The 24,164-nt window shown below is 36.2% G+C and overlaps 1 protein-coding gene across 1 annotated transcript in view; it reads left to right on the top strand.

Annotated features, from left to right (window-relative positions):
* SLC2A13 (solute carrier family 2 member 13) overlaps positions 1–24,164 on the top strand; it is a 351,864-nt gene that overhangs the window by 81,649 nt on the left and 246,051 nt on the right. Inside the window, exon 3 of the mRNA XM_017512770.2 lies at positions 8,549–8,757. Within this exon, the coding sequence (XP_017368259.1) occupies positions 8,549–8,757 (209 nt within the window). The remainder of the gene's footprint in view (positions 1–8,548; positions 8,758–24,164) is intronic.

Here is a 24,164-nt window from a genome sequence, read left to right as displayed (position 1 = left end):
ATCATCTAAGTATATGCAGAGAAAATATTTGAGAGAATAACATTCGTTCATGATAAAACTTTTCAGCAGACCAGAATAGAAAAGGACATCCACACAAAAAAATTGCAGCCAGCTTTATTCTCGGTGAAAAAAATGATGCTTTCTCTTATGACTGGTTGCTAGGCAGAAATATCCAGTATCATCACTTACATTCATCAACCAGAAAAGTTGATTCCAAAAATTTTTATGGAAAATCATAGGACCTAGAATTGCTAAACTATTTCAAAGAACAAAGTTGGAGAATTCACTGTCTAATTTCAAGACCTATTATAACGCTAAAGTAATCAAGACAGTCTGGTAACAGTAGATAACGAATCATTGAAATAGAAGGAACAACCATATGAATGAATTTTTAAAACATTGTGCTGATTAAAAGAAACAAGGCACAAAACAGTACATTTCCCATGATTCCCTGCAAAGTTAATCAATGTACAAAATAAGCTATGGGGACAGAAATTTGATCAGTGGTTGTCTATCGCAATGGAAATTGAATGGAAAAGGGGTACGAGAGAATTTCCTGGAATTATGGAAATGTTCTCTTTCTTGATTGGGATAGTGGTTACAAGGGTGTGCATATTTTCTTAAAATTTAGAATGGGTACACTTTGGATATTTGGATTTTCTTGTATATAAATTTTACCTAAAAAATAAATTAATTTCAATCCCATGGTAGATTTCCCTGTTATATTCCTGTTCTGCCTTGGCCAATGAATAATATAAATGTTTCTGCAAGAAATTTTTTTAATGGCTCCTGTTGGAATAACTCCTTTACTTACTCCACCTACCCTGGGCCTAAAGCCCCATGATAGCAGTTAAGTAATCCTATTTTGTTGGATGATTACTGGAGTATAGGTTACTGTACTTGAATCAAGGGATGTCTGTTGAAGTTACTGTTTCTCTATACTCCCTAGCCTAGAGCTTTTCCTGGATGATTCTCAGAGGTTGGTGGGGGAGAAAAGGATATGTGTCTATTTAAGAAGTGTGTACATTATTTTCAGCAACAGTACTGTGAATTTTGTGCAGATCTTAACATACTTTACCATACAGTTTAAAACTACCTAATATTTGTGCAAAATGCCACATTCATTGATTTAAACAATATCACATTCTACCAGAACATATTTTGGTTCTTCTGCTATAATCATGACATTTTAAATAACCCTGGCCAAGCCACTTATATACTGATATTAATTTACTTGCAGGAGTCTTCTCCTAAGCTATGTAGACAGAGTTAATATTTTGTTATGCTTATTTACCTGGCAATGATGATTTGTTTGTTTACAGTTTACACAGAATCTTTCTCTGAGTAACACAGGAGTTGATCATTTCGGATCATATATTACCTGCTTCTAACTTGAAAGATTCCAATTGTGTACATTGAAATTTATCTTATGTACCTTGAGCCGTGGTCTTATGTTTATCCTCTCACTGCCATCTGATTATCAAGTGTATCAGTTATCAATGTGCATGTTTACATTGCCCATGGTGCCAGAGGAAAAGTAACTTTCCAGTCTAGGATCTCAATGTTGCAATGTTTTTTTTTTCCTGCTAAAATAGACTTGTGAAACATGAACTAAAGTTTAAAAATATGTTATCAAGTAAGTTGCTGTAACATAACTCTAGCAAGTGACTAAATTCAGTGTTATCTGTTTGCATCTAAAACTTCTGCATTAAGTAGAAACATATTACATAAATCATAATATATGTTTCATGACCATGTTATCGTGTAAATGCCTTGTTATTGATCAATAATGATGACTGTTTCTTTTGTAAATCCAGGGATAGAGATCTTTTAGCAAATACGTCACTCGTGATTGTTCATTCCTTCGGCATATGAAAAATTCAAAATGCATTGAAACATTAAACAATGTAGTTGGATAGCTCTGGATGTAGGGCTGAGGGCACAGTGTCTTGGATGAGGTTGAAGGAGTTTGAGTTGTCCTTTTTTAAGGGAAATGTTTCACTGTCCTATTTATCACTGGAAAGTTCCAGCTCAGGGGATGCTATCTCTGGGAAAGTTTATTCATGATGCTCAGTGATTAGCTTTAGTGCTCGGCATTTAACATACATTCAGGAGATGTTTGCTGGGTAAATAGCTGAGTAACAGCTCAGAGAAATCACAAGGAATTCAGGCTTAGCTTTCCAAGTAAACATAATACATCTTCAGTAGGTAATGTTTTCAAAGAATCTACTGATTCTAATTACCAACCCTTTTTATTTCCAGTGAACTATTGCAGGAAAAAAAAGATTTGCAGTTTATTTTATAGTTATATGTGAAAGGATGCCAACTTGAAGCTGTAGAATTTTATAATATTCCTCTGAGCTATTCAGAATGGACTAACATGGACATGATTTGTTAATCAATAGCAAAAGTTCAAACTAGAAGACAGTGGCAATAAAACCTAATTGGAATCACGGATACAGTTTTTTCATTTGTTTTTTCTCAGTTTATTTTAAGATGGTATTGGATATTATTAGAGAATTTGCTAAAAAGCCTCACTGTACTCAGGTTGACATTTCAGAGATTATCAGTGAGCCAATCTTAGTGTTTCAGAAAGTATCAAGATTATCTGTGACTAAAAAGTATGAGGTGGTTATTTTGCTTGGAACCATAGTTTTGACAACATGAAGTTGGGAAACCAGTAAGGAAGTGATGGTTGACCTGTACCTTAATGTTCTCATGGCCTGTTGGGAGGATAACCGGCTAAATGAGTGTGGTGTCTGAAAACCTTTACTGTGCCTCTCAAAGTGAAAAGTGTCTTCGCTTGGTAGAATTCAGCTGCTCAAGGGCTATAAAAACAATTGCATGTTTTTAAAATATATAATGCATTGTAATAAACTTCCCTTAACGAGGATAGTTTTTCCATTACAACTTGACCTGCAGTTAAAACCACAGATCATATAGATCTTCCAGTGTAAGGCATTGGCAAACTTTTCATGTCATTTGGGAATTTAAAGGTGAACAGGAACATAAGGAAAAAGGGAAAGAAACTGAACACGAATGCAGAACATAACTGCTCACTCCTGTACAGTTTCCTCAGGAGAGGCTTGGGGAAACTTTTGGGGTGCAGAGATTGAAAAATAAAGAAAAAGCAACTTTAGATTTATTATATTCATCATATACAATACTTTAAAAGGATCAAATCCTTTAAAATCTTTCAAGTGAATATTTTTGCTCCTAATGGTTTTTTTTTTTTTTTTAAATACCCACCTTCTTGTTTTCCTGCATGAAAAATTTACATACTTAAAGAAACATTAAACAAAACTTTAGTTTGGTACAGTGTTCAAAATAAGAAGTACAAATTTACCCTTTACACATGAGGTATTTTAACTAGTAGTAAGCTCTTTTAACAGTAATGCTCTTAAGGAGTTCTGATTTAGTAAGGATAGGTATTGAGAGAATCACAGGATATCCCATTTCCTACTAGCAGTTCTGTGTTGTTTAAATCCAGGTTGCTGTTACCCAGCCCATTGGGTGGTACTGTATTGGGTACCTGTGCTGGGCTCAATTAGGAGTGACAGCTCCCAGCCAGCCAGATTTGCTTTGTTATTCCTGCAGTGTTTCACCGCATTTAACAGAGGTGAGGGAATAATAGTTCCAGAGGGAACCTCTGAATTCTTTAAACATGAAGCTAAGGTAAATTAATGCACCTTTTAATGTGTGCCACGTAATTAATTATCAAGTAATTATTGAACATTTAATATAGCTTGACTGACAATAAACATTTATTGTAGGAGCCAGACTGCCTGGATTTTAACTGTAGTTCTATTCCATGCTAACCATGTATCTTCTTTGTGCCTCATTTCTTTGTCTGTAAAGTGGGGATAATAATGGCACTCACCTCACAGGGTCGTTGTAAAATCATAGGAGTTAACGTTTCTTAATTCTTCTGAACGGTGCTTGGCACACAGTAACTGGTGCTACACAGTAGCTATTACTATTGGTATGACTGTTGTTAATAAATAATTACATGTCTATGCTGAGTTTGTGCGTTCAACTAGATTTTCACACTATGGGAACATAATCAGCACATCTCTGGAACTACTGAAGGGTAGATAACATGCTAACTCATTTTATTAGTTCAGAGACAAGGTCAATGATCATGAAGTGCAAAATTTTGTGACTTAAGGTCACAGATGTTAGAGGATTCTTGTCTTTAGTTACATAGGTGAGAGCAACAGGATTGTTTTAAAACAGGAATGTTCAGGGAAGGACCTGTTTGGGTTATTGTGAGCCCCCCGGCCATCGAATGGAAGAGATAGCAGGCTTGCTCAGCTGAGCCGTAGAAGGAGGTCTGGCCCCAGGAATGCAGGATCCGTGATTCATAGAGCTTCGATCTCTGAAACTGAGAAGGCTTAACCTGGGGTGAAATTGGTGGGATTGTTCTTTGTGGATAGCTAGCCTAACCTTGTTATTTGGAAGCATTCTTCTCCCCTTAAATGACCTGCTTGGGTAGGCAGGTGCTGGTTCTGCTAGCTGTACCAGCAAATAGTTTATTTCGCAACTGTAAGTTTAGAAAATTTTAAATCTTTTTAGAATTTTTACCATCTCATTTTAAAAAATCTTTACCATCTCACTATGGTAAAGAATATACTAAAGATTTTTAGAGCTCATGAGAACTTGGGATTTCTGCTTGACTTTGTGTTCGTAGGTGTGCTACTTGCCTGCAGAAGATAAATGGCTTTTGCTGTAAGGTGTGGACCTTGAGGGCTTGTTGTCCATGTTTACTCCCTGGTATTTAAAAATATTTAGATCCTTGGTTCTCAGCTCCAACTGCACATTAGCAGCACCTGGAGAGCTTTTAATAAAACAAAACTTCCTGGGCCCAGAGCCCAGACCAATTAATCAAAATCCCTGGGGGTGGGTGGGGCTGGAAACCGGTGGGTTTTACCAGCCTCCCAGGTGATTCTAATGTGAAACCAGGTTTAGAGTCCCTGGCTTAATTTAGAATAATGAGATCTCCTGAATCAATAAGAGAATACTTGCTTTTCTGGGGACTGCCTGCCCCAGTGTATCACAATATTCTGTCATTCATCTAATTGCTGCTTTTCTTGGACTTAGAATGACTGGTAGTCCTGCTACTGCCTTAGTATAGTCCATAAAGATCCTACTCTTTTTGTCTCCTGTTGAAATTTTTATTAGTACCACAGAAAAACCGCCTCTTAGTTATTTCCTATTCTCCAGTCTGCACGTCAGTAGAGGGCTGTTTTTCTCAAGAAATTGGTTAGTTCTACCTTCTGAAAATTTAGTTGGGTGATACAGCCAGAACAAACAAGGTACAATGAATTGATTGCGTGGTTAGGAGTTCAGGGAGGTGAAACATTTTTTACCGAGCGTCCTCTCTGCTGAATTGACTGAATGATTTCACTTAATTCCCCCAGCAGTCTTATGAAATAGACACTGTCACCTGTGTGTTAAAATATTAAATTATTTGGCCAGGCGCTGTGGCTCACACCTGTAATCCCAGCACTTTGAGAGGCCTAGGTGGACAGATCATGAGGTCAGGAGTTCGAGACCAGCTTGGCCAATATGGTGAAACCTTGTCTCTACTAAAAATACAAAATTATCTGGGTGTGATGGTGCACACCTATAGTCCCAGCTACTCAGGAGGCTGAATGAGGCAGGAGAATTGCTTGAACCTGGGAGACACAGGTTGCAGTGAGCCAAGATTGTGCCACTGTACTCCAGCCTGGGTAACAGAGCAAAACTCCATCTCAAAAATAAATAAATAAATAAATAAATAAATAAATAAAATGTTAAGTAACTTGACCAGGTTCTCATGGTTTGTCTGCCCAGAGCTGAAGCGATACCCAGATCTGATCCTGTATCCTCTCAGTCATATAACACAGCTACCTCTGATCTTGTGTATTGCATTTCTACAAAGCCATGAAAATTATTCATGTCAAAATATTTTCATCATGAAAGGTAATTAAAACATAATAAAATAAGCTTTCTCATTTTTCTTTTAGAAGTATTAGGATACAAATGTATAAAACATTTTTTTCTTGACTAATCTCTGGAAAGAAGTTTTAATATTCTTAGACTGGAAACAGGGTACAAATTCCTTTCCCCCATGTCAGTGTAGGGCAGCTGAATTGTACATTTTGGACCCAGACTCTTGCACAGATTTCAAAAGGTGGGAAGACCTATTCTGTCTTCTGTAGCTCACTTAAGAAATACAGGCTAATATATATGCCTGTATTTTCCTTTTCTTTTTGTCTTCTCTTTTCTCTTCTCTTCCCTTCTCTTTTTTTCTGTTTAAAAAAAAACTTGTAAAAATACTGCATCCTGGGATTTAATAGCAAGTAGTAGAGTGCAAAGTATTATGTGAGCATCTTGAACCTGAAAATGGTTCAGTTTCTACATTCATTTCAGTGCTTTTTGAAGTATTATCTGCAGTTTTTCTATCTTAATTTATGATCTTTCTTTGGAAAGATCATGAGAGGTGTAGGTAAATAAACGACACATAAAGGCTTTCATCTTTAGGACTTTTAAAATTTATTTCATAATCCAGTATATTTAGGGTCTGCCTTTAAAAAATCACTTTTAAATAATTAGCAATATAGTATAAACATTTCTTTGACACAGCTCAGATGAAAATTTTATTGATTTACAGCAATAAAACATACATTTAAATAACATTTAATTATACAAGTTAATATCTGAAGGAGAAGAGGTCAGAAGTACATATTTTTGTGAGCTGATCTCTGTAGCTCTCATGCAAGGACTTTTCCAGAAGAGAAGGTCTAGTTATATCTAGAATAATGAATAGTTTGGTGTGACGGAATTACTGTGCAAGTAAGTTTGCAGAGATAAATGACCCAGAAGAGTTGTCACGTAAAATATTGTCATGTAAATCCAAAGCATGATTGTTTTCTGGTTAATGTGGAAAGTTTAGATATGCAGGTGCTTATGTATTATTTTATAAAATATGTACTAAATGCCTACTGTGTGCCAGATGATTAGATGCTATGCTGAATACAAAGTTAAATAATATTAACCAATTGATTGGGATAGGTAAGTAATGTATTATAATACCAGATACAGAGATATAAATTAAGGTTAAAAAACTGTGTGCTCTGTGGGTGAGCAGAGGTAGGAGTGTTGGTGTAATTATCACAATCCATGGCTTAAAGCATAAGACACCTCTAATAAGATTTAAAACTGCAGGCCAAGTGATTCCTGTAGTCAGTCATTCATAAATTGTTTATTTACTTTCTAAATCTTGGTTAATTTTTCTGTTTCCATGTGTAGTTTTAGTTTGTAGTTTGGAGTAAGAGGTATTCTTACTACCCATGTGATGATTATATTTTTCTTCTACTTGTTTTGGAATTAAAATGAAATTGCATGGAAAATCGCAGACTTACTTTGTGAGATTAATCTCTAAAGCCTTTAAGGCTGCTATACGTTCAGTGTAACACAGCTTAAAAGATAGAATAGCTTTGAAGAAGATGTTGAGCCAGGTGACTTTTCCGTGACTTCTGCGTATCAGCGTGGTTTGTTATAGAAATAGAATTGGCCTGCTGAGCTCTATTGTTAGGAATCTACCCTGGAACATACCTAGAGAAGTTGGATTAACATAAAGCATCCAGGTGTCCTGGATGCATGGAAGTTTCCATTTGAAAGAAACCTTGAAGTTTATCTAATTCAACCCCATTGGTTCAAAAAGATGGAGGCCTTAGAGATGTTAGGAAATCAGTCTGGTGATCATGATAATTTGGAGAGATCTTTGATATTGATATACTCATTACGATTTTTGTTATCTCTTGGATGGAGTTAAAATTACATTGTTACTTGCTATTTAGAATTTTGCCAGCCATTAAGAATAGACATATAAAGAAAATAACAGATAACTTAAAACTATGTGAGCAGATTTTTATATTTGTCGTCATTTTAATTAGGATTTTTGGTTTCTGACTCCATCTTTTTTTTTCCTGTAAGCCCCCATTCCGCACTTAATAATGATGAACAGGATGCTTGATGACAAAATGAGATAGGAAAATTGTAAACAGAAAATTATAACTAATGATTCACAAATCAGAAATAACTATAAAGAAACAAACTTGGGCACTTATTTTAATGAAAAGTGTGCCTTTTAAGTAGATACCAGTAAGTTTTATCATAGCCCCATTTTTTATTGTAAAATACAAAATTATTTATGTTAGTATTGCATAGGAATGGTGATTATGATGATTTGCTTGATATGTTTGGTTTAGAATATGTATACATAATTATTGTAACTTTTGGTCTTTCGTTTTCAATGTAATTTGTGGAGAGATCTCTATCTCTCCACAAATTGAATAATTAGATTTTTCATTATAGCACAGTTTTCAGTACAGCACAAAAATATTTTTTCCTCGTGACACACAGACATACATAGAAACACACAAATAAGAAGATAATTCTGACTAACTTTGCATGAAACATTACCATTGTCAACACAACACAAAAGTATAGGGTGAGCACATGGCAGAAAGAGCAAGTTTTAAAATAAATTTTTTTCTTGCAGGTACATGTTGGGACTCGCAGCAATTCCAGCAGTTATACAGTTTTTTGGCTTTCTCTTTTTACCTGAAAGCCCTCGATGGCTTATTCAGAAAGGACAGACTCAGAAGGCCCGTAGAATTTTATCTCAGATGCGTGGTAACCAGACCATTGATGAGGAATATGATAGTATCAAAAACAACATCGAAGAAGAGGAAAAAGAGGTTGGCTCAGGTATGTAGACTTCATACTTATGTGAATTTAAAAACTATACGGTGATCTTATTTGTCATTATTTTGTGTGTATGTATACATATATTTTTAAATATATATATTTAAAATATATGGATATTTATACATATCCATATATAAAATTTTATGTGTATTATTAACTGTCCATATTAATTTAAAATAATCTTTGTAAAAAATTAAGGCCAGGCACGGTGGCTTACGCCTCTAATCCCAGCACTTTGGGAGGCCAAGGCAGGCAGATCACGAGGTCAAGAGATCGAGACCATCCTGCCCAACATGGTGAAACCCCGTCTCTACTGAAAAAAAAAATTACAAAATATAGCTGGACGTGGATGTGCACGCTTGTGGTTCCAGCTACTTGAGAGGCTGAAGCAGGAGAATCTCTTGAACCTGGGAGATGGAGGTTGCAGTGAGCTGAGATCATGTCACTGAACTCCAGCCTGGCAACAAAATGAGACTCCATCTCAAAAAAAAAAAAAAAAAGAAAAAAGAAAAAATGCTTTGTTTACATGTGTTAAATTAATTTTCATAAAGAATATGAGTACCTCATATTTTATGTATTCTATATACTTGTATGGGAATAAGTTTGTGTTTCCCTATTTTCATTAAAATATTTAATTCACTCTCTATTCTGAAATTCACCATGTCAGAAAACCAAGAAAAGAAAAGTCTCATTAATTTATGTTGATGAATTTATTTTTGAAGAAGATATCATGTAGAAATTTACAAAACAATTCTGAGGCAGGATCTGTAATCTTGACAGTCTGCTTTGGGTAAGTGAATTGTAGGATGTAAATGATGGGAAAAGGTAGACATTTCAAAATACATTTTTTCCACAATAACAGCCTGTTCACTTCACATTTCCCAAATTGGTTTTATTTTCTGTTGAGCTTCCTTTTGCCTCTACATTAATTGATAGCTCAGGGGAGAGGCAGATTTTTATTACTCAAATTATTTTTCTTACCTGAGAAAATGCCAAGCACACCCACTCCTTTGTTGCTACATGTCATACACAGGTGTTAGAAGATCTGTCTGGTCACCTTCTCCTAGCATCTTTGATGGAGCTGACCATTGTTGTCTTCCTGAAACAACAGAATGAGCACTCTGAAGAAGCTGGACTCTGTGTTAGCCACATGTGGCTTCATTTAACTTTACGTACATGTAGCATAATGCTGTTACTTTCTTGCTCGGATCAAAGCCTCAACTAACTAACTATGAGCTCATTCTATGTGAAGGTCATTTTTTTTTTTTAACACTTTTTGAGCATCTGCTAGGTGTCCAGCAAATTTCCAGAGTAACATATTAGTGCAAAGATTAAGGAGAATTTTGCTTTAACAGAATGATTTACTGAGTTCAACATTGTGTTCATTAAAAAATACTATCTTGGGTCAGGCATGGTGGCTCATACCTGTAATCCCAGCACTTTGGGAGGCTGAAGTGGGTGGATCATGAGGTCAAGACATCAAGACCATCCTGGCCAACATAATGAAAGCACATCTCTACTAAAAATACAAAAATTAGCTGGGTGTGGTGGCACATGCCTGAAGTCCTAGCTACTCAGGAGGCTGAGGCAGGAGAATAGCTTGAGCCTGTGAGGCAGAGGTAGTAGTGAGCAGAGATCACGCCACTGCACTCCAGCCTGGGCAACAAGGCAAGACTCGTCTCAAAAAAAAAATTATCTTAAAATATCTATATAAATTACAACAAATAACTTTTTTTATGCTGCTGTCTAAATTCCTCTTCTCAGTAGCTCAAATGAAAGATTAATTGCTTTTTTTTTTTTTTTAGATGAATCTCACTCTGCCACCCAGGCCGCAGTGTGGTGGTGCAATCTTGGTTCACCGCAACCTCTGCCTCCCGAGTTGAAGTCATTCTCCTGCCTCAGCCTCCCCAGTAGCTGGGATTACAGGCACATGCCAACACACCTGGCTAATTTTTGTATTTTATGTAGAGATAGGGTTTCACCATGTTGGCCAGGCTGGTCTCGAACTCCTAACCTCAGGTGATCTGCCCACCCCAGCCTCCCAAAGTGCTGGGATTACAGGCTGAGCCACCACGCCTGGCCATGAATTTGTTTTAATTGTAGTGATTAGTGCATTTGAAGCTCATGTACAAATAATGTTTATGTGGAAAAACTTTTCAGAGTAATAGAAAAATTGTTAAATACTATTTAGGGCCTGTATTTTTATTAATTTATATAAAGGATAAGACAGTTTAATATTGAAAAGCCTTCTTGTTTCAGGATAGGGATATCATTGATTTTACTACAAAGCATTAAGCATATAGCTTCATTTTGACTGCTTAAAAATATGTCTGACTACTCTAACCATGCAGTGTTGACTGCATATACTATTTGAGTTTTATACATTATTTTGAATATATAACCAAATGGATTTTTAAAGAAATTTGGGGTACATAGAGTTGCAATTACCTACATCTCCTTTAGTTTTTATCAGAAGTCTTTGGGAGCTAAATAGGGTACCTTTTCTTGGAAATAGATAAAATAATTCCCTATTCCCCAGTATTGTTTTAGATGCATATTTGGCACAGGTGTTTAAAAATACTGTAATGTTATTCACTGGATCCTAATAACATTTCTCATGCTTGAGTAAATATTCTAAACTTTGCAACTAGTGGGATTATTAACCTATCCATTTCTGGATTTGTATTATTTGAAGTAATATCATCTTGCTTAATTTAAAAGCTAATCTCATGTTCTTTTATAAAAAAAGTACACAGTTAAGAGCATTATGGCACGAACGCATGCAGACAGATTTGCCAGATTACATGGCACCAGTGACTGGGGACCTGATTTTTTATGATTACGAAACTTGACCACAGTAAAACATGGTCTGCAGAACTGTGAATTGCATATCGGTATTGTAACGTCCAGGAACAAGACTCTGGGTCAGTTTAATTGCAAAACAGAGACCAACCAGTGCAGGGACTTAATGTTAACTGACATGGTCTTGGCCATCCAGCAGGCTTCATTCAAGAATGATGGGCTAGATGGACAAATACACGTGAAGGAACAGCTAACTTGAAAGGAATAAAAATGCCCTGGCTCAGAAAAGATGAGTCAGCCACTGTGTTGGAGGGTTAGAGAATGGCCTGGTAATCTGTCCATGGATCCTGAGCAGGTGAATTTTGAGCCACGACATCAAGCCTGGGGACTGTGGGCAGGCAGTGCAGCTGCCTGGAGGGAACCTTGAGGTAGGCATCGCAAATTATTCAGATATTCCAGAAATTTAGAAAGAAGTTAAGACACTCTGTTTCTTATAAGGAGGAATGTTTAATCAGACATGGTGGCTTATATATGTGTTCCTGTCAAGCTTACTTATAAATAGGTCTGATTCCAGATCAGTAAACCGTATCTTGTCTAGCAGTCAGTAGATTTGTGACTTGTGACTATTATGACATTTGCATATGTCATCCTTCCCTTTCCATAGGAATTTTTTTTCTTGGTCACTTGAATTTAAACTTGACCTCTCTGAGGAAAATAGGCCTAGCTACTGAAGTGTATATTGGCTACATTAATTTATTTTTTGTATGTGTGAGATTGTCAGTACATACAGCATTTCTCTTGTGCTTCTTAAAAGCACACTTTATATAGTAGATATGGCAGTTGCTCTGGCCATGTCAGCAGCAAAGTTGAGGCTTCCAGGCCATACCATGGAATAGGGTTGGACTACAGTAGAATCTCATCTCTTCTGCCCCTGGCATCGAGGTCAGACTGCTTTGCATGACATACAATGTCTGTGTGTGTTTTTTCTGCTATAGTTGGCAAAACAACAATGAAAAGGCAGTATGGGAAAAGAAGCAAACATTTGGTTTTCACGTGTGCTCAGCACTGTTTATACATCCTGTAGGAATAATAGAGTAAGACTAGCAGAAACAACAGCTTGGTTTGGAGAGCTCTCTGGAGTCGGAAACAGGGAGATGGAAGAATATTACTGGCTCTGTCTCAAACTTGCTATCTTAAATGAATCTCGGGAGAGTTGCCGAGCCTCAGTTTCTTTTTAGATTTGTAAGAAAAGAAAGCCAGATTATAATAGCTCCAGGGTCTGATTTTTTTTTAGGGTTTTGAAAGTCTGTGAGAAGTGCCTCCTCTTTATTTCTAAATGCTATGCAGAATTTCTTTCCAAAGTATTTATTGAGTGACCTGCTTCAGAGGTGGGGCTGTGGCAATAAATAAGACTGACAAGATTCTGGTCCATTCTCATGGGATGAGGCACACAAATAATAAATGAAAGAGCAATTAACTACCAGATAACTACAAATTATGGTAATTACTTTGAAAAAAATGAACAGAATAATAAAATGCTTACAAAAGGGACTAAAAAGAGATACTTTACATGGGATGGTTAGGAAAGCCTCTCTGAAGAGATGAACTTGAAGTGTGAAAAGGAATCAGCAATACAGAGAACTGGAGGGAAGACTGTTCCAGAGAGAGGAAACAGCAAATGTAAAATTCTGTTTTATTAAGTGGGACATATTGATTTTTGCAAGTTTCAATCATAGCTATAAACTGTACATTTTATTTTAAGATACCGCAATAAGAACTAACTATACATCTTTTATCTCAGGTTCTGGAGCCTAAGTGTTAAATTAGTAGGGACACAATTGTTATTTTCAGAATTGAAAGCAAATTTAAATACAAAGTAATGTAAATGTCATTTCCATCATTTTGTGGTATGTCTGGTCTGTGTTCCTAGTCTATGTCCTATTTGTACAGATGTGTAATAGAGTCATGGGTTGCATTATAAGAAGATACAGAATCTTGACAGAGACATAGGTAGTTACTTAAGCAATGATTGGCAAAGTTTTCTGCTTAGCTTCAGAGTTGAGTGAAGAGAGGCAGGCCTTTTGGGGCCTGCTTATTATAACAGGAGGCAGCTGTAGTAAGCTCATATATATTTGAATTTTTCTGCTTTATCCTAGAAGTTAACCAAAGTTTGTATTCTTGTTCTATAAAGTAACTGTTTTACTTGACTCGAAAAATATTTTTTGTTTTTCTAAATAGTTCCAGTGTTCATTCATTGACTTCATGTAACCCATCACTCTCTCATGTATATCCCTGGAATATGTATCCCTCAGTTTGACAGACATGTACTGAAAGAGTTTGGAGTTTCTTTCTTGGGCAAATTCATTAGACATGGTGTTAAAAGTAGGGTCTGTCTATATCACTAGAGATGAGAGGTCATCTCCTAAATTACTGGGCATATAGAAGGCAAAGATTCTTTGTTAGGAGCTTTATTTCCTAAAAGTTAAAAATTGTCTCCCACGAGAAAGGAAGTAAAACCAACCAATAGAAGAGACAGGATTCTTCTGAAGGAAGTCTTAGGGAACAATCCAGAAATGAGAGGTATATTTTCATGTGCTTTATACAGCCTTGTTTGATTGCACTTATTTGACTTCTTTAGTTTCTTATCTTGTACCAGAGAACAAGTGTATCCTGGGAGGAGGCGAAAGGAAAGCAAAGGCTGCTGGCTGCTCCCATGCCTTGTCAGAAGAAGCCCCTTGGCCCTGCTGGAGGAGCCCCTCAGGCAGAGCTTCTGGGAGGTCTTACATAAGGCACCATCTCTGCCATCCAGCCCCATTTCCACTCTGAATTGTGCTAAGGCAGGATCGTTGGAAGGAAAGCATGAAGAACGAAAGCTTTCTCTAGAGAAATATACAGGAGTTGGTGGTAGAACTACTGCAAAAAGCTAGGGAAAGAAAAAAGCAATATTTTAGGGAGAATGAGGTTGTTAGGACAGCAGCAGTGCAATGACAGACTGAGTAAAGGGATGAAGGCAAGGGGAGCACTGACTGTGCACCTTAGGGCAGTAGAGAGCAGCCTCTTATAAGTCTACTTATAGCACAGGTTCAATCCAAGGAACTTAAAAATGGTCATGGGTCTTTTTTCCGCTAAAAGAAAATGGTTTTTGTTTTTTGGTGAATTTCACATTAAAAAATTACATATTAAAAAAATTTTGGTGAGGATACAGAGTCTTGCACTGTTGCCCAGGCTGCAGTGCAGTGGCACAATTTTGGCTCATCGCAACTTCCACCTCCTGGGTTCAAGTGATTCCCCTGCCTCAGCCTCCCTAGTAGCTGGCACTACAAGTGTGCACCACCAGGCCCAGCTAATGTTTTGTATGTCTAGTAGAGACAGGATTTCACCGTGTTGGCCAGGCTGGTCTCAAACTCCTGACCTCACGTGATCCTCCTGCCTTGGCATCCCAAAGTGCTAGGATTATGGGCATGAGCCACTGCACCCGGCCTTAAAAATTGTTTTACACTTAATATTACCTAGATCACCCAGATCATGTACTTTCAAAATGGATATTACACAGAAGAATGCCAGCCAGAATATTGGCCCTACCCTTTGGTCACTAAAATCTCAACATTTAGGCCTGTAGAAGTAGCAGCCCAGAGGCACTAGCTAATGTTTCAGATTGGAATTAGATGCAAGTCCACTAGTCGCTAGTCACTGTAATAGGGCATTCAGGTTACCTGTGTGATATGTAATCTATGTGAAAACATGCAAGCCAGCAAGATTTCCATGATTTAATTTTATCAACTAATGAGCTCACGAATCTGGGCGAACATTGGCTTTGCCTTTGACAAAGAGTTTGATTTCTAGCCTGGAAAGCAAGAGTATTGTAGGGAAGATAATATATTCAGGAGCATCCTGTGATTTCATTTTAAAACAAGATTTGATTTACCTCCAGTTCTTTGGGGATCATGGCTGTCATGTATAGGAAGGGACAGCTGCATCTTTTTTTTTTACTCTAGTAATTTTGCAATTTAGTCATGAAGTCTTACCTTCCCGTAAGTCATTTTCTTTTTCTGTGAATTGATATTGCCTGTGGCCCTTACAGCAAATCATATTCTGCAGAGAGGTCAGAGGGGGTAAATATTTATCATATTTTGGTAGAAATTATTCTGTATGTTCCTTTAGAAATCCAATTTCAGCATAATGACACTGCAGTCAAATACACATTGCAGTTGACATCTGCTGCACTTAGAGGAAAGTAGTCATTCTCCCCAATATATTTGGTAGTTTGCTTTTATCTTTTTCGTGTGGTGGTAATACAGTGTTATATGACCCAAGACAATGCATGCATGTCATTTACCAGGTGAACTTTAAATAGATATTGATAAATTGCTCTTGGCAAGATGACCTGCAATTTTCTGAATCTTGGCAAAAAAAAATTCTATACCCAGTATTCTAGAGGTTGTTGTGAAATTCCAAAAATTGTCAAAGTATTAGGCTGGTAAACAGTAGATTAAAATGAAAGGTCACATAAAAAGCTGCTTTAATTCTCAATCCTTGTGTTAACAGGCTGTAAGCTGAAGGACTATTAAAACAATATACAACTCTGTTCAGTTTTTAGTAAAACTTATTTTCTTAGGCATGCTGACTTATTTAAAAGAAATGCTATTTCATTCAATATGGCTTTAAATAAAGGTTGCCATTTTTCTATATCCCAGAGAACTTTTTAAATTTTACACAGAATTGGAATCATTCTTGGATTTTACATTAAAATAGCATTGATTATCCTGTTTCATAGGAATAAAGCACAGCAAAGAGATTTTCCACTCAGCATACTCACAGGAGAAGAAAACATTTTTCAGATTACTTGATGACTTTTAAGTAATTTTTCTTGATTTATATTGAAAATCCAGATTGTCTTAGTAAGTAGATAGGTAAGTCTTAGTAAGTAGTAAACTCTATATTTTTGTTTTCTTGGTAAGATGCACTTAAATCTATATCTCGTTAAAAAAGATCCATGCTGAAAGAACTGTGACTTTGTCAAAGATCTCTTTTTTACCCACTCACTGTGAGGTTCATACTGTATTTTAATGGTCTGTATTTAATACAATTAAATGGAATTTTTAAAAAAACCTACAAGTTAGACATTTGAAAATGAATATCATTCATGAGTTGCCGCTCAGGGTAGCTCACTTCCAACTTAACTTGAAATCCATCACTCAGTATAGGTGATAGTCTGCTTTGTAAATAAAACCATGATCTGGAGACTTTTTCTTCAAGGAACAACAAATTGCTATGCCCTTTAAAGGTTACCTGATATTTGGAGGATGTTAGAAGAAGGTCCTGGAGAAAACACATTTCTTTTTTCCACCTCAAAGGGGAAGGCACAGGAGCCATTCTAGTGTTGGGACATTTTAGTGTAACAAAACAATTCCACGGAAAGTCTCTAGAATCGGAATGTCAGTGGCCAGGTGTATTAGTCTATTTTCACACTGTGATAACTACCCAAGACTGGGTAATTTATAAAGATAAGAGATTTAATTGGCTCACAGTTCTGCATGGCCGGAAAGGCCTCAGGAAACTTAGAATCATGGTGAAAGGTAAAGGGGAAGCACAGCATGTCTTACAGGGCAGCAGGAGAAAGAGAGAAGAAAGCCACACAATTTTAAACCATCAGAGCTCATGAGAACTCACTATCAGGAGAACAGCATGAGGGAACTGCCTCCATGGTCTGCTCACCTCTCACCAGGTCCCTCTCTTGACACCTGGGGATTGCATGAAATTTTGGTGGAGACACAGAGCCAAACCATATCACCATGTCATGCACTATCCAAAGAAACTTGCCTGTTCTCAACTGTCAGAAGAGTTCTTCTCTCAAAGTTTCTCAAAAATTAAAGAAACCTTATTTTTTTTCCCTCATATTTTAAATTGGATTTATACTGGGGAGCTAAAGTGGTCAAATGCCATTGATTTTCTCCTCTTGTTACTGCTCTACCTGAGGCCTTCTAAACCGTCTGCTACTGAGCAGCATTTTTAGTCAGCATCTTACTGAATACCTTACCTTAGATGCACATTTCAGTTAACTCACTTATTAACACCTATATTTCTTGAAACGTTGAGCCTTCAATAAGGAGGTGTGTCTTTAGCAGGTTACGGTGAGGAGAAAATTATTAGGTTTATGAAGCTAGAACTATAATCAGTTACTGTATTTTTTTAATACAGTAACTGATTATAGTTACTGTATTTTTTTTAAATACAGTGGCTTTATTTCCATTGTTTATAGTCCCCAGCATCCCATCTGATAAGAACCTTCAATTCTATAAACAAAAATATTTCAAGAAAGTATGTTACACGATAGTACATGTAAGTAATAGTTTGGCAGAATTTTATCAACTCTAGTAGTTCTTACCCCCAAAAAACAAATTTTAAAATTCAAAAATAACAGCTTTATTTAACATATGTTACATCTTAACATTTAAAATACCATGCTCTAGTTAAATATTTCAACAACACTGTATACAAATAAAATATTACACAAAATATATTTAAGAAAATGTTTTGGTCTTTGATCTGAACATAAATAAAAACACAGGCACTTCTACATAGACAGGGAAGCAATTACTACTCAGAATAATAATCTTGTATAAGCAACATGTGAAAATATGGCAGTAATAAATTCTGGAGTTTTAAACTGACAAACCACCTATGCAAAAGTCTGCAACTTCAATCTTTTCACTCAAGTTCAAAAGTTACATATGCTTTCCTGGTCCAGATTGAAAATTCACAAACACGGTATGGTTGTTCCGGATCAGTTGGCTAAGTAGTTCAGTTGCTTTCACCTTGAGCTTGTTTCCAATCTCTTTTCTCGATTCTTGCTGCCGTTGCCTGGGCGAGGTTTCTGGTGCTTATTTTCTTTGCCTGAGTAACAGTGTCAGATGTTCTTGCTTCTAGTATGTTCCTTCTCCAACCTTTTCCCATGGCCTCCGAAATTATCATTGCAACACACAAACAGGATCATGTCCCTCTCCTCTTCAGAAACATGTTCCTTAACTTGTTATTAAACTTCCTTTACAATCTCGTTTGAATGTATCTTTACAGGTTTATTTCAGTAGTGCCCAGCCTCCATCAGACCAAGAGAGAAAGCAAGAAGCACTCAACATTACCAGGTGCCTCCTGACTCTCAGGGTGAGGGGGATATGGTGTGGGTGGGATCTGAAGAGGTGAGGTGGAGTTGGGAGACACCCTGAGATCATTCACATCCCTTGACCTTCACTGTTTATTCCAATCAGGGAACCCTGCAAATAAAATGCAATTATTGTCTCGCAAAAAGAATTATATTAAATTTGAAAAGAAGTAACATATTAGGAGTTTTCTCTGGGCTAAGAAGGCCTTTTGATATTTTTCTCCATTAGCAAAATTTAATACAATTCATTGTTCAGTTTACAAAAAGGCTGAACTAGAAGTGCTTAAGCATTTCTTCCTGCTTAGTCCTCTAGATGCTGGTATTATTTTAATTGTGTTGCACAAGAATAGAAGGTCTACAAATTAGGAAAAATCATATTTCATCCAAAAGAAGAACTATTGAGAAATTAGAGTGGTGATATTTTAATTATACTTTGAATCTAAGAGGTTGGAGGCTCTTCTCAGAGTTGAGGGTTAGACATTAATTTTGATGAATTATTCTAGGGGTTGTCAAACTTTTTCTGTAAAGGGGCGGGATAGTAATACTTGACTTTTTGGCCAGTGGTCTTCATTGTAACTACTTGTCTATGCTGTTGTAGCACAACCATAGAAAATATATTTTAAAAATGAGTGTGGATTTGTTCCAGTAGTGTGAAGCTTATTATTTTGTGCTTGTTATGTTTTATTATATATAAAAACAGAAAGCTGTCCAGATTTGGCCCACGAGCTGTAGTTTGCTGATTCCTTCTTTAACCATTAAGTGTGTCTGTTTTTATCAGTTATCTCAGTTTTTATTCTTTGGACTATTTTGAGGATGTTATTCACATTCTTTTTCTTTTTCTTTCTTTCTTTTTTTTTTTTTTAATTATGTTTTTTTTTTTTTTTTAATTATGTGCATTGAAACCTCTTTAACGTGGTATTTCCTGGTGGGCTTTGGTTTCTGTGCAGAAGGTAAAATTGTCAATGTTTATGTCCGTGTATAAATGTGCATAGAGTGTGTAGTAACAGAGGAACCTGTAAGGAAGTATTGCAGGGAAGCCTCTGGATAATTGCAGCAACAGACTTTTATGAGACCACTGCTCAGAGCACATTGCTTCTTCAAGGCCCAGCCACAGTCACTTCTGCATATGTCATAGCCCAACAGGTCCATCTCAGCATGTGACGTCACATTTGATCTAATGGGGCACCAAGAAAGGCCAAGGTTGAATGGTGAGAGTTGAGTCTCTCATTGAGACCGTAGCCAGCTGCACTATCAAAATGACTTGACTCATCAACAGAAATCTCAGCTCCCTTGCCATGAATTGCAGTCAAAGCAAGATGATACTTTTGTGAAAGTTAAAATGCACGAAACAATTAAGGAGATGGTTTTATTAAGGCTCTTGCAATAGAGAGAAGGTTCGTTAATGAGGAAATCTTTAAGAAGAGGGAGAAATCCTGGGATTTTATAGAGCATGTAAACAAGGGAGTCGGAAGGAAGGCTGGAAGTAATCTTACGTTGGAGTATGAGAAGGCAGAGTGCCTTTCTTCTCGCAACTCCCTGGAAATCTTGGTGATACGTGTCTGGAGCAGTCAGCATTAGATTTGCTTCCACTAGCAGCTTGGCCTTGCTTATCTTTGCATCCCCACTGCCAGATACAGTCATTGCCTGACGTTAGAAAGGCACTTCATAAATGTTTCTCTGACCTTCTCTTTACGTGAGAGCAGTGGCTGGTGATGTCTGATCTTTGACTCCTGAGATTTGGAGGAGGAAATGGAATTCTTAGAATGTGTAGACTCCTTCCCTCTGTGCTACTTAGTCATCCTGAGACCCTGGGGAAGTGTGGTTGGAGAGGAGGAGACTTAAGTCAGTGCACAATGACTATTTGTTGAATGTCCCTGTTTCCAAAGGCAGGTGTATATGTTTAGAAACTCACTGTAGACTTTTGACAAAACTGTTTGGAATGTATGTGTACATTAGGAGTTATTAGTATTTTCTTCTAGATGCTGACATGTTGGGCCCATGGCAAAAACTTATTTTTTGACATCAAGTATTTATAAGTGCAATGAAATGTCAGATATGAAAGTTATAAAATCTCATGTGATTTATTATCTTAGAATTATTTTTGAAGCAGACCCTTGTTAATGTCTGAATTTAGGAAATACCACTTACTATTTAATGAGCTAGGTTTCATTTATGACTCTAGAGAATAGATTATAAATCAGACTAGGCCCTTATTATAGATATGTACACCTCAAGATGTGATGGGATTTCTCTCTACTATGAAAAGTGAGCCTATGAAATTCAAATATATTTTCACTAGTTATAACTATAGTGGCTTCAGTACTTTTAAGACAAATGATTGTCTTGACCATAAAATTATAGTCAGAATCTTAGATGTGAAATTTGGTGTTTGTTTTGTTTCTGCTACTCTCATTAGCTAGTTTATATTTAGGTATAACCACTTTGAGAAGTAATTGGAAACTCATAGTTCTCAAAATGTTCTGTAAAATTTTAATTTTACTTTCTGAAACAGGGTTTCTGTTCATTTCACAAGAATTACTGAAACACAATTGGCATCATTTATGTAATAATTCTGTAGATATTTCTATTTTATGCTTAATAATTGTCCTGTGAATATTCAAATTTTGAGAGTATTTTTTGGGGGGGTAGTATGTTTTAAAATTATAAATTCTTTATTCTTATATGGAATCATGGCTATAGCTGCATACCCATGCAGGTGACATTTGTGGCAATGAAGAGGAATAATATCATTTAAACTCTTTTTTCTCTTAAAGAGCAAAGTTTGAAAGCAACCATATGACTTTTTCTGATTTTATCTGTTAGCATGTTTTTGGAAACTAATAAAAGAGCATTAATCTTTTTTGAATATTGACACTGTGTCATGTACTGTTTGTCACACTTCACATGGTATTATTATATCTTTTAATTCTATAACAATCCTATGTGAAATCATTATTATCATCATTATTATTATTATGCTCTTTTAGAGATGAAAAAAACCTCAAGTAAATTGCATAGATCTCCTTGGCTACTAAGTAGCCAAATTCAGAATTCCAACCCATTGGCCTTTGTATTTTGCTGGAGAACAGCAAAATGTCTGCTTTCATGGACCTACATGCTGGTGGAGGAACACAGACAATAAAGGAATATATAAAACACCAAGAAGCAATGAGTGTGTTGGGGAAAGATCAAGGAGAGACAGTGTTGGAAGCCTGTGGTTAGAAAGGTGAGTCATGGCCCTTTTGATGAGGTGCCCTCTGAGACCTGAGGAAGTGAGTAGTACGTTTCCAGAAAGGGAACCCAGATATACATTTGCCTTTATTTTATTCGAAAGGAAAATTTGTACTGAGCAGCTCTGTCTGCCAAGTGGATTAGTAAGCTACTCATGTAAACAGGCCAGAGACTTAATTACTAACAGGTACTTGGTGTTAGAGACTTGTTCTGATAAGGAATTTCATTAGGTAGAAGGGTTCGGTAGTATTTTACAACAAAACTACTTTGAACAACTTTTAGAAAAGTGCTTTCTTCAATATCAGAATCACCTCTGTTTTTGAGAAAAAAGAAAGGCCAAGAATATAAATTGCATAGGTCTCCTTGGCTACTAAGTGGCCAAATTCAGAATTCAAACCCATGTTGAATTCCTTGGAAATTTTTTTTCTCTTAAATAGGCCAGTGAAGATTATTGTTATAATATTCTTAAGTACTCAGATCTAAGAATAAATTATAGGTACTAACTAGACATATATAAAGTGAGAAATAGACCGTTTAAAAATTCTTTCATATACTTTATTGCTTGTAAAATTATACCAGCAGCAATACAAACATACCTATAAGATATATATTTAATTTAGTTTTGGAGTTTTTACATATTATTTAATTCAGTGGTCTTAGAAAATTGTTTTTCTCAAAATGTAGTCATTTGCATAAAACATTTGTTTTCTGTAATGGTCTCAGATAGAGATTGGCTGGATCTAATATAGCATTATGATAGAAATCTTATTTTGTATATGAAGGTGATAACTTAAGAATATCTTTTATAAGCTGGATGAGTCCAACACTTAATTTTAAAGTATCAAATAGAATCTTTTTATGGAATTCTTAGGTGAATTTTCTCTGAACGTGGAGTTTCAGTGTACCAGTCTGCTATGAGTTGGAAAACTTTCCTGTTTTACAAAGGAGAGAAACAGTTTCCCTTTGGAGGTAAATCACTGGAAGCTAGAGATCCCCACAGATGTTAGAGTTTTGTATTTTATACTTAATTGACTTAATTAGCATAACACATATTCATACATTAGTTGGGTGAGTTTTGCTTACCTCTGGGCCAGAAATACATATTCATCCACTATTTGACACATGTTTATGGGGCTTTTACTACTTGCATGTTACTATATTAAAAGTAATGTGGTATATAAAGTTTTTAAAAACAAAGGCTTTCGTCTCTAGGAGCTTTTATAATGTACTAGATAAGATCAGGTATTCAAGGAAGCAAGAAGTTGATGCTGTATAATGTTTGAGTATAGATATGTTCTAAATACCAAAAATAAATATATACATATATATGAATGTATTTCCTCTGTATTTCTCTTGAAATTATGTGGCTTCATTTAAGTATGAGTCTCATCAGTTACACAATTGGGCAGGTGGTTTAGCTTTTCCACCAAATATTTAGTATCTTCCTCTGTAAAATCAAGTGCTGAAGGCCATTCCACATCCTGGTGAGAAGTGGATGAGATGAAGGAAATACAGTGCCTGTGTAGGGCCACACACAGTAAGAGCTCCTTCAAAGTGGATTTCTCATCTTTTGTTTTGTACATTAGTGAAGTAAGCACCAAAGAAGATTATAATGCAGCTATTTTCATTATACAAAATATATGTAGTGTCTGAGTGGCTTACCCTTGTCGATTTAGATAGTGGTTCTTGTATAATACAGTGGGATCAGCTTTTCAGAAAGACAGACTTGAGTGGTTCAAGGCTATGTGCCACTGGGTGTTATTTAACATCTAGAAACAAATTGTCTGGGTTTAAATTGCGGCTCTGCAACTTAGGCAACTTAGTTGACCTCTCTGTGCTTGTTTCCTCTTTAGTAGCATGGGGATAGTTATAATACCTGTCTGTGAGAATTATTTTAAAGATTGGATGATTTAATGTGTAAGGCTGTGATAACAGTGCCTGGCACATTATAAGCTCTGTAAAAGTATTCATTCAGCAATATTTTTAGACATGAGAAGAGGGTGGTAAACAAGATCCCCTACTCTTAAAAGCATAATCCATCCCTTTCTCACGGTACTGTAAATTTTAGACCTCATTTAACCTATGTAGAAAATAGTTTATTTTATTCAGGCTTTTTTTCTTAATCATTTTGTAAAATCACTTGATGATTTGGACCCTTTTTTGCAAATGGTTTTTTGGAAGCTATCCTCTACATGTATCTTTCTTTTTTTTTTTT

Source organism: Cebus imitator, unplaced genomic scaffold, assembly GCF_001604975.1.
Source record: "Cebus imitator isolate Cc_AM_T3 unplaced genomic scaffold, Cebus_imitator-1.0 Scaffold477, whole genome shotgun sequence".
In the NCBI taxonomy this organism is placed as follows: domain Eukaryota; kingdom Metazoa; phylum Chordata; class Mammalia; order Primates; family Cebidae; genus Cebus; species Cebus imitator.
Note: the sequence above shows the minus strand (reverse complement) of the source record. Positions and strands in the feature narration are given on the sequence as shown.